Below are 12188 nucleotides of genomic sequence, written 5' to 3'. Positions count from 1 at the left end.
AGAGCAACTCAGGGAAGGAAGAAAGAGACTAGTGTACTTCACAGTCACAGGTTATAGAAATCATTGCAGGAGTCACAGAGGTGTAGCTTGAGGAATCTTGCCACACCACATACATATTCAATAGCAGAGACAAACAGATACCTTTGTCCTACACACCTGATTGCTGCCAGCCAGCTTTCTTCTCTCTTATAATGCCTAGAACATGGTGCCACCTGCAGTGGGCTTGGTATTCCTACATCAGTTAGCCATCGGGCAATACACCATGGAATTAATTACTCACAGGTCAAGCAGATCTAGAGAATTCCTTTTCTAAAACTCTTTGCAAGTGATTCCAGGTTGAATCAAGATGACAGTTAAAACCAACCAGCATACTAATTAATCTATTCCAATAAAATAAAAAGGAAGGAGGCACTTCAGAATTCATGCTGTGAAGGCCAGTATTACTCTGATACCATAGCCTGATAAGGACAGGGAGAAAAATAGAGGCTAATTTCCTTGATACAGAAATTCTTCTTTTAATTGAAAAAGTAAATTTTATTTTTTAATTTATTTTTTCATACTCCCAACCACAGCCTTCTCTCCCTCCCCTCCTTCAAGCCCTCCCACCTCCCTCTCCCCCAGAATCCACACCTCCTTTATTTCCCTTCAGAAAAGAGCAGGCCTCCTAATGATCTCAGCTGAACATGGCATAACAAGATGCAATAGGACTAGGTAGATATAAACTCTCATATCCAGGCTGGATAAGGCAACCTAGTAGTGTTGTCAGGGTTTCTGTCCTGCTCAGTTCCCGCAGTCATTATGTCCCAAAGAAATCACACATTAGTTATAAGCTGATTGGCTCATTATCTCAGGCTTCTTGTTAACTCTTATAACTTATATTAGCCCATTATTCTTGTCTGTGTTAGCCACGTGGCTTAGTACCTTATTCAGCGAGGCAGTCACATCTTGCTTCTTCTGTGGATGAGTCACAATGACTGCAGACCAAGCTTTCCTCTTCCCAGAATTCTCTGTTCTCATTGACCCGCCTCTACTTTCTGTCTGATTGTCCTGCCTATACTTCCTGCCTGGCTACTGGCCAATCAGCATTTATTTAAAATATAGTTAATAAAATATAGATCATTGTCCCATACCACAGTAGGATAAAGAAAAGGTTGCATGAGCAGACAAAAGACTCAGAAATACCCCCATGCTCATTGTTAGGAGTCCCATAAGAACTCCAAGCTAAACAACCACAGCATGTATAAAGATGTAGTGTAGACCCATGCAGGCTCCATGGTGCCACTTTAGTCTCTGTGAGCTCTGCTTAGTCGATTCTGTGTGTGATATTCTCCTGGTGTTCCTAACCCTCTGACTCCTACAATCCTTCCTCCCCCTCTTCTGTGGGGTTCCCCAAGCTCTACCTAATGTTTGGCTGTGAGTCTCTCCATATACTCCCATCAGCAGCTAGAGAAATCTTCTCTGATGAAGATTGGGCTGGGCACCAGTCCCATGAGTATAGCAGAATACCATTAGGAATCATGTCATTGTTTTTTTTATCAGGTGTGTTTTGTTCTGTCCACAGAGCCTTAGATCTCTGAGCCATCCAGCTTCTAGATAGATCCTGGTAACCTAGGCAGTGTTGGCCATGGGCTCAGCCTTGAACATATCAGCACAGGAAACAGTTTCCTAAACAGATTCAGAAATTCTTGACAAAAATCCTTACAAAATGAATTCAACAACACATCAAAAGATCATATATCGGCCGGGCGGTGGTGGCACACGCCTTTAATCCCAGCACTCGGGAGGCAGAGGCAGGCGGATTTCTGGGAGTTCGAGGCCAGCCTGGTCTACAAGAGCTAGTTCTGGGACAGGCACCAAAAGCTACAGAGAAACCCTGTCTCAAAAAAAAAAAAAAAAAAAAAAAAAAAAAAAAAAAAAAAAAAAAAAAAAAAAAAAACTTGTTTTAAAAAAAGGAAATATTGGCTGAGCATGGTGGTGCATGCCTTTAATTCCAACACTAGGGAGGCAAGGATAGGCCTGGTCTACAAAGTGAGTTCTAGGACATCCAAGGCTATTACACAGAAAAGCCTTGACTCCAAAAGAAAAAAAACAAAACAAACAAAAGGAAATATTTAATAAAGAAAGAAGCTGCTGCTAATGTTTGCTAAAAATGTGTTATGGACATTTCATCTATCCACTTACTTTTCCTCACTCCTTGTATGGCATTCATGGTTATAGATGGCAGAGAGAGAGTGCGGATGGTGTTCCCAAGAACTGTGGTTTATGTAAGTATAGTAAATGCCTAAGAGAGCGACTCAGGGGCTGCCACTGACAAAACCCTGGGGTCATTCTCAGTGTTGTGAGTGCTTTCTGAACATCTCTGGATGAATTTAAAGATGCAGAGCAACTATAGTCACCGAGGGTAAATGTCAAGACGTAGTCAAGAAAAAAAGAACACACAAGAGTCTAGAAAGGACTAGTGTGAAGAAGGTGTGATAGGGTGAAAAGGGCCAAGGAGAAAAAGCCTTGCCCCTGACTTGACCCAATACCTGGGCCAAGGAAAAACACCCTGCCCCTGACTTGACCCCAGGACCATGTCTTGAAATTACACCAATCCCTAAGTTTACACCAGAGTCAGACGACAAAAATCCACCAATCCAAATCCATGCTAGAAAGCTCCACTACCCCCTCAAAAGCCTATACCCTGTTGAGTTTGCTGAAACAGCCACCCTCTTGGATTCTTTCTTCTCGGTGAATCTCTTTAGTGAGGTTACTTGTGTGGCATGACATTTTCCCCAGAGCCCAGCTGTAACAGCTTCCACCAGCGCAGAGTGGAGGAGCGGAGTGGAGCCAAGCAGAACTGTACCACTCTCACTGGGGAAAATTTGACTTGAACAGAGCTGTAACACTTCTTGGTAGCAGAGCAGAGCTGTACTGCTTCTCCAGAGCAGAGTGGAGCAGAGCTGTACTGCTTCTCCAGAGCAGAAAGTAACAGCTTCACTGGGAAAACCATCCCCTGCCAAAGCAGAACAGTTACACTTGCATTGGGGAAACTTCTCCTTGTAGCAGGGCTATAAGCTGTGATGCTTGTGGTTATTTTGTGGTATTCCTTAGCTCTCAACTGCCAGGATGGAAATCTGAGCTGCAATGCTTACAATAGGAATGTAAGATAATTTGTTTAGGTCACACTTTAAATGAGAAAGTACCACATAGATCCAGAATTGGAACCTAATTAATCTTATTTTGATTAGATTATGAGATAGTTGAGTTTGGTGTAAGCAAAAAGTAAAGGACCAGAGGATTATACAAAGACTACTTAAGTGTTAGAGGAATGACTTCAACTCACAACCAATTTTAACACATTAGTGTTTTTTCCCCTCCTTTTTTATTATCCCCAAACATTTGAGATTATACTGTCAAATCAATATCTGACCACTAATATAATGGAATATTCAGTGACAAAACACAATAAAGGTTAATTTTTTTCTTTTTTTTTTTTCTTTTTTGGATTTTTTTTTTTTTCGAGACAGGGTTTCTCTGTGGTTTTGGAGCCTGTCCTGGAACTAGCTCTTGTAGACCAGGCTGGTCTCGAACTCACAGAGATCCGCCTGCTTCTGCCTCCCAAGTTCTGGGATTAAAGGCATGCGCCACCACCGCCCAGCTAAGGTAAATTTTTTTCAAAAGTAGTTTATAAAGCATTATAAACAAGTAAAACTTAAAACAGTCAATTACCACCCCACAAAAAAATTAAAAGACCCTAGGTGTGGTGGTACACCTCTAATCCCAGCACTCTGGAGGCAGAGGCAGGTGGAGCTCTGTGAGTCTGAGGCCAACCTGGTCTACAGAGTGAGTTTCAGGACAGACAGGGCTGTTATACAGAGAAACTCTGTCTCAAAAACCAAAACCAGTCGGGGGTTGGGGGGGGGAGGAGCTCAAGAGACAAGGGAGACTATCATAAGCATATGATAATTAAATATAATCTTCCTACTTTTCAAAAACGCCTTTGGGTTAAACTAATAAACAACCTTCATAGGTTAAAAATAAATGAACAGAAATTGGACTTATTACAACTTTAAATCAGCTGTCTTAAATCAGCCCAGAGTTGTATGAAACCATAGTCAAAAATTAAAGGAAAGTAGGAGAATGGGCCCTTGCTAAATGTAGACCCCACTATAGGTGAGTACCTATACAAGGATAAACAGCAACCTAAGGATGGAAATGCACAGAACAGAGGCAAAGACTCCACTTGGGGTGTTCAGCAGAATGTTGCAACTGGAAGAAAATGAAGGAGCTTTGTAAGAGGACAAAAAGGAAAAAGAAGGTAATATGGAGAGAGCTTTGGCAATTTGTGGGATCCTATTAACTGCCTTACATTGTGTATCATCAGAGCCCTAAGAAAAGAGAGAGGAGAGCAGGGTAAGAAAATCTTAAAAACATTTAAAAGTATCTAAGATACATGATTGAATTCATCCAAAAGCCTCAACTCCAATCTGAATAAACTTCCACAGTGAGAAACGCTGAAATAACATTATCTGATATCAAAGACAAAACAATAATTATGAAAGCTGCCACAAGAAGTAATGTGGCTCCAAGGATCCCCCAAAAAAGTACCATCTTATTTCTCACTGGAAACTATGCATAGAGGCCAGAAAGCAAAGGCTAGCCCAATTAAAGGAATGAAGGGAAAAAAATCAGAACTTCCATATCCAGCCAGGTATGACTTGGGAGGCTGAGGCAGGAGGACCCCAAGTTTGAGGTCAACCTATGATACATAGCAAAAATGTATCTCAAAGAGTCCAGAACCCCACTGCCAAATGCTCTATATCCAGCAAAGAAAATATTATTCCAATAAAGAAAGGAAAATTAAGATACTTGCAAATAAATGAAAACGTTATGCTAGTATAATATTCTACCAAAAAAAGCTAAATAAAAATCAACTGAAAGCAAAAGTTATTAGATAATAAGCAGATTTAATCTACCTAGTGCATTCCAGAACAGTCAGCGCTGTGTAGAGAGACCCTGTTTCAAAACAAAACAAAACACACACAAAAGCAACTATCAAAATGTTGTTGCATTTTGGAATATATCTGCTTGTTTCCCCTGAAGCATTTTAGAAAACTGGTATTATAACAATAATTAAAGTCTATACTAGGGTTGCACAGTATCTAAAGCTATGATCTGTGAAAACAACACCATAAGGGATAGTTTTGGCTTTGCTCTGCTTTAAGGCTTTTGTTTTTTTTTTGTTTGTTTGTTTTGTTTTGCTTTGCTTTGCTTTGTTTTTGGTTCTTTGCAGCAGATTATCATGTAACTCAGGCTGGCAGTGAACTCTGTGTAGACAAGGATGACCCTGAACTTCTTATCTTCCTGTTTCCACCTCCCTAGTGTTGGGATTGCAGGCATGACCTACCATGCCCAGTCATGATGGAAGAGTTATAAAATGATGATAACTGAGTGAGTGTACATGCTATTGAAGGTAATTTGAAGTTAATTCAAACTAAATTTTTTTCGCATAATTTTTAATGTTAATTGCAACCCGAGCCCTAAGGGATACCCACACTGCTTTTCCAGAGGACCCATCAATCCCAAGCACCCACAATGGACAGCTCACAGTCGTCCATTTCTCTATCCACCTCCACATGAATCCCGCACTTTCGTTCTCTGCAGTTACCTGTAAACACACACACAGAGTCTTTTTTAAAAACGAAAATCATGTTGGTTGCAATTTCCTGTTGGTGATCGTTAAGAAAGTAACACACACACACACACACACAAACACAAAGAAATGAACCAAACTGTTCTACAACAACAAAACAATAGAAAACGAGACAAAAATTGAAGGACTGAAGAACAAAAAGGCATATGGCATAGAAATCAAATGAAAAAACGACAGACACAAGTCACTATCAATACTTTGCATATAAATGAATTGAATTCTCTAATCAAAAGTCATACATACTCAGAATTTAGAGTAGTTCAAGTATATTCTGTCTTTAAGATACTTATATTGATGCAGAGATACAAGTAGGTTAAAAATAAAATGGAAAAAATCTATACAAATAAAAGCTGAGACTTAACTTCATGAGTATACAAATATAAAGCAAAATAGATCTTTTCTGAGTTTTTGTTGTTGTTTTGTTTGGTGTTTTTTGTTTTGTTTTGGTTTGGTTTGGTTTTGGTTTTTCAAGACAGGGTTTCACTGTAGCTTTAGAGCCTGGCCTAGAACTAGCTCTTATAGACCAGGTTGGCCTCAAACTCATAGAGATCCACCTGCCTCTGCCTCCCAAGTGCTGGTAAGGCACGCGCCACCACCGCCCAGCTGCAAAATAGATCTTATGTCAAATTTTATGAGATATAAAAGCAAATTTTTATGTAGATAAATATGTCACATCATCAAGAAGATATTAAAATTCAACAAAATGTAGAACTGAAGGGAAGATAGTTATATACTAATAGCTGAAAACTTTGGTGCTCCATACTTCTGTTTGCTTGTTTGGGGTTTTGCTTTGTTTTGTTTTTGTGACAAGGTCTCACTTTGTAGCTCTGGTTGTCCTGGAACTCACTATGTAGACTAGGCTGGCCTCAATGAAACTCACAGAGATCTGCCTGTCTCTGCCTCCCAAGTGCTGAGTTTAAAGGTGTGCGCCATTATGTCCAGTATTAGTGCCCCATACTCGATGTTAGATAAAAAGCCATCCTAAAAGGAAACAGAAAGCATGATTAATGCCTTAAACCAATTTGACCTAGCAAGTATATGAAGATCACCCAACCTAAGAATGGCAGAATAGGTCTCACATGCAATGCTCCCCAGGATAACAGTTTAACCCATGAGTCTGGATACATTTAAAACACCAAAATTATATTAAATATTGTCTCTAACAGTAATAGTATGAAACTAGAAATTAACACTAAAAGAATGTTAGAAATTAATAAGTATATGGAAATTAAATTGCTTAAATAATTATAATTTCAAGAAAATAATCAAAAGAGGAAATAGAAAATAGATGAATGAAAACAAATGCAACATAACAAAAATTATAGCTTGCACTGAAAGAAATTCTCAAGGGGAAATTTATACTGTATATGCATCATACACCTTAAGAGAAGACTTTTCAAAGAATGATGGTATTCCATGATATAAGGAGCTGGAGGGAGAGCATCTGCAAAGCTAGGGTGGGGCAAGCAATAAGCCTTGCAGAAAAGAATGAGGTCAGATGTTCATCACATGTGAGGGAAGATTGTCTCCCTAACTCTGGCAGAAGGGCCAGGTAAAGCTTAGTGGGAGAGCACTGGCTGTATGACTGAGTCCCTGATTCAATCTTCAGTGCCAAAATGGAGAACAGAAAAGCTAGAGGGAAAATAAATAAAAAAATAAATAAAATCAACTTTTATAACAACTATAAATAACCGCATCACGGAAGGTCAAAGAAAATAACAAGTTACTTATTTGCTATATCCTATAATTCTTAAATCTAACTTAAAATTCATCTTGAGCACATTCACACCTATGAACCTAGTACTTGGGAGGTAGAAAAAAGGTCAAGAATTTCAGACCATCTTCAACTCACAGCAAGTTGAAGACCAGCCTTGGTTACATGAGTGTCTGAAAATAACCAAAGACAGAAGATCATTTTCTTCCTGTACGTCTTACTGTTTGGCACTGTTTCAAATGCTGTGCTGGTTTTAAGTAAGGCAGCTGTGTCTCTTGTGTCCTCAGATACTCAGAATAATGTGTATGGCTTTGGAGAGCACGGCATTGGGAAGTTTCTGGTCATGCTGGCTGCCATGGGTTTAGTTTTTCTCCTCTTGCTTTTGTGCCTGGAGACTGTTTCCTGGAACCTGAAGAACTTGGTCTTTCGTAACATCATTTTTTATTTCTACAACAAACTCAGAAACAGCAGGCAAGTAAGTAGCTAATTAGACTTTAAATATAATTTAAATAAAGTGCAACATTCAGCCAGAAAATAGAAATGTACATTTTCTCATTTCTATTACTTGTTAAAGAAAATGTTATTTGATTACACTAAAAGAGACCTGTGACTTGTTTGAGGGGTAAATATCTTAGCTTGGGTTAGTCCTCTAGGAAATAAGTCATTTTTCCTGGACTAGCTACAACTGAAATTAATTGTCCTTATGCTAGTAAGAACATGCTATTCACTCTAAATATAGAAACTTTTTCATTCTTTGAGAATTTTATACACTGTGTTTTGATGATAATTCCTCCCCTTCCCCAGCTCCACCCAGATCCAGCCCCCAGTCCATACACACCCAACTTTGTGCCCTCTTTTTATTTTTGAAGCCTACTGCGCCCGATGTGTGCTGCCCAGATATTCTTGGATGTGCAGTCTTCCACTGGAGTCTGGACGACCTACCAGGGCATCTCACCCTTAAAGAAAGTTAATTCTCCCTCTCTCTGAAGCTATCAACAACCAAACGCTCCTCAGCTAGAGTTGGGATTTTGCTCCCACACCACCCCTACTTCCAGCTGGGCTTTTGTCTGGATTGAGCTTGCTCAGGCCCTGTGCGTATAGTCACACCTGCTGTGAGTGAATGTGTGCAGCTGCCCTGCTGTGTGCAGAAATCACTATTGCCCTGGAGTCATCCCCTGCTCCTGGCTCTTACAGAATGTTCAGAACAATAGTTTCATAGAGTTTTGTCTTTGACTGTCCTTGACTGCCCCTGCTCTTCTAAAATGGAGCCAACCAGAAGTCTGTTTGTACGTGAGAGTTCAGGAAGCAGGGAGAAAGGGTCTTAGATACTGCTCGATATTTCCTCTTATCTTTGATATTAAACCCACAAGTTAGTGTTCTTAAATCTGTTGGTTTAAACCAGTTCTCTATAGAGTGCCCACATGTGTACTCCTTGTCCTGCAAATATAGGCTGTAGAGTCTGACCTAGGAAGCAAAGAAGAGGAGGACGAAGGCATACAGGAAGAAAGAAGGAAAGCCCACACACTGCTACTCAGGTCCCAGCATACCCCTCTGGTCCTCAGTGAAGTTACAAAGGTAATGCCCCTTCCTGGCCTTGGAGGTTAAGCTTGTTCCCTGCCTTTACCTGACCAGTAGCAGTACTGGTCCACTGCAGTTCTGCAGAGGCCTGGACGGGAGAGGGCTCAGGTGAGAGTGTCGCTTTGTCAGCTTTCAGAGTCTGAGGGATTAGCTGTAGTTCATGACCAGTGTCTCGGTTTGTTTGTTTTTAACTTTCACAGATTTATTTTAAGTGCCCTGTTGTTGAGGCTGTGAGAAATATCTCCCTTGTAGTCAGGAAGTCGGAGTGCTTTGGATTGCTTGGATTAAATGGAGCTGGAAAAACTACTACCTTTAAAATGCTGACCGGAATCGAGACTATCACCTCTGGAGTCGCGTTGATCGATGGCCAGAGTGTCACCGAAAATCCAAAAAAGGTATTTCTTTCCTTAGTCCAGGACTTCATGTCTTGATGGAGGAGACAGACAGGCAAATTGTTAAGGAACAGGGGAGGAAAGCTAAGAACCATGATCCATAAGTCCTCATTTCTTAGAATTGAAAGACTCCCTGGCCATGCTGAGTCTGAGGGCAGGGAAGTACCCTTTCCGGTGAAACAAAGACTGAGTGTCTACAAATAGATAGACCTGGAGGAGATCAGCTCTTGCAGCTAACCTGCCCTGACATCAATTTTGAAACACAACTAATTAGAAAAAATGATTGTGAGAATAGAAAGGACCGCAAGGACTCGGCACTGTGAGGATGCGAGTCTTAACAAAAGAAAGGAAGATGCTGCCTGGGTTTCTGTGTTGAACTTCTGAGAGTGAAGACTCCAGTCACCAAGACGATAAACATCTTGAGAGAGTTATGTTTGAAGGGCATTTGGATCTTGAGCATCTCTGATATGTCTAAGTGGGAGCATGCAATTCACAGTATGAACCCGTGATAGGAAAGTGATATGAATTTGGGGTTTATCAAATATGGATGAAATTTAAACTGTGGAAGTAAATGAGATAGATAGTCTGTAAGTAATGTGTACAATAGAAAGAATATGGACTCTGTTTGGTGAATTATCAACACTGAAATACAGAATAAAGGAACTGGAAAAGAAATGAAAATTGGAAAGTTAGAGGGAAAATCTGGATAAAATTTTCTCTCTCAAACAAGGTAAGAATTAAACTTTTAAGAACGAAATTGACTGGTGTTCTTGGGTGTTTTCAACCCATTAAGTGTCCAGTGGAGTTCTCTGAAGCCTGGTACAGTGCTGTGACACATAGACAAGCCAGGTGTGGGGGGAAGTGCATGCACAGTCTGAAGAAAGCTGCCTGTGCAGCCAAGGGAAAGTGAAAAATTACACCTGGAGTGTCAGCAGACAGCCAAGACAAAGCTGTAACTCAGCACCTAGAGCATACTTACCTCCAGGCAAGACAGAGAGTCTAAAAATATATACCAGCAAAACTGAACAAAGAAGGTGTTCATTACTTAAGGACTGGGTGAAACCAATGTAAGTGGTGTACAGTTAGCAAGTCTCGTACTTTCTGTCCCTAACTTTGCTTAAGTCCTTCTTCTCGTACCTTCTGTCCCTAACTTTGTTACGTCCTTCCTGGGTAAAAGCAGTAACCACTGCCATTCTACAAACCCCCTTGACATCCAGTCAGCTATAAAGGTCTGTCTTCATTGTATTGGGGATCTGGCTGTGTACCATACACCATCTTCTCAATCTTACCAAACTGCTTTCCCTGGATATGAATATGCACATTGTCTGTTCCCCTGCACTTACCACAACAGATTATTTGACCCATCTTTTCAATTTTTTTTTTTGGTGTGGTCCATTTTAAAAAGTGCTATTTGAGCAGTTTTTTTTTTCTTTTTCCTTCTTATGAGTAGAATTAAATAACTTTAGGAAATATTTAAAAGATACCTTTCCTATAAATAGTCTATTTGTATCTTTTATACATTTCTTAATTGTTAATATTTTGCCTATTGCTTATGATTCTTCAAGTCAGAGACACTCAAAAAAACAAGTACACATTTGCCTGTTTTTCCTAGGTCTGTTTCTACATATGCTCATTCCTTTAATCCGGCACCCCAGAGGTTCTGTGGCTCTCTTTATTTTCCTACATATTTTCTATTTAAATAAGTGTAGACATACACATGATGATTAGTTTATATTGTTTCATCTTCAAATTACATACAACCTCCTGTTAATTATTTTTCCTGACATAATTTCTTTATTTTTGTTTACATGTTTGTATGCATGTACACGTGTGTGGATACAGATGTATATTTGTGCTTGAAAAGGTCAGAGGTCAATGTCAAGTATCTTCCCCAGTCATTTTTCAACCTTAATTCTTGAGGCAGTGTCTCACTGAAGCTGGAGCTCACCGTTTGGCTAGGTTTCCTGGACAGAAGCCTTCAGAATCTATCTGGCCCCACTACAGCCATGCCCAGCTTTTTATGTGAGGGCTAAGTGTCTGCTCTTCAGTCCCCAAGCTTGAGTGGAAAGCATGTTACCAACTATGCCACCTCCCCAACCTCAAAAATAAATTTTAGCTCAGAATTTTCCATTTGTTTTTTTGTCGTGGTTTTGTTTTCTGCCATGTGCTCTTACTTATGTAAATGACAGACTTTTCATTGTCCTCATTTAAACATAGTTGTAAGAGTTTCTTTCAAATTTGAATCTGATTATTCCAGTATTATGGCTATTTGAGTGCCAGTTTCTACTGTGCTCACTGAAGTGTGGGTAATTTGCATACATCTTTTGCCAACTAATTTTAGATTATATCCTAAATATTATTAATAGTGCATTGGGAGAGTTTTAATTCTGTTATATTCCTTTAAGTATTTTAACAGGCATTGAAATGGCTGAATTCACACTCTACATAAATTTTACTCCATATTAGTTATGAAGTGATATGTTGACTTAATTCTTTTAGCATTAACTTGATTAAATACATAAAAATATATACTCCTATTTACTTTGTATATGTATATTGAGAGGCAGCTTATAATTCCTATCTGTGAGAGAGTTTATCTGACAGAAGTTACTGGACCATTGCTGTAAACAAGATACTTTAATAAGGATATTAATAATGCTCACTCTCTCTTAAACACTCAAACAAAGGTCTTTTTGAGGCACATCATAGTAATATGAATATAGATACATTATATGTGTATGCATATATATACAGAAATACATAGATATAGATATATATAATTCCAGCTAGTGGTTATATTGATACCTTA

General features: G+C 39.4%; 1 protein-coding gene across 1 annotated transcript in view; it reads left to right on the top strand.

Moving 5' to 3' along the window:
- The window catches only part of LOC130879912 (phospholipid-transporting ATPase ABCA3-like), a 122611-nt gene that overhangs the window by 97842 nt on the left and 12581 nt on the right, over positions 1-12188 (top strand). The window contains exons 23-25 of the mRNA XM_057778736.1: positions 7697-7884; positions 8859-8984; positions 9188-9382. Of these exons, the coding sequence (XP_057634719.1) occupies positions 7697-7884; positions 8859-8984; positions 9188-9382 (509 nt within the window). The remainder of the gene's footprint in view (positions 1-7696; positions 7885-8858; positions 8985-9187; positions 9383-12188) is intronic.

Source organism: Chionomys nivalis, chromosome 8 (assembly GCF_950005125.1).
Source record: "Chionomys nivalis chromosome 8, mChiNiv1.1, whole genome shotgun sequence".
NCBI lineage: Eukaryota > Metazoa > Chordata > Mammalia > Rodentia > Cricetidae > Chionomys > Chionomys nivalis.
Note: the sequence above shows the minus strand (reverse complement) of the source record. Positions and strands in the feature narration are given on the sequence as shown.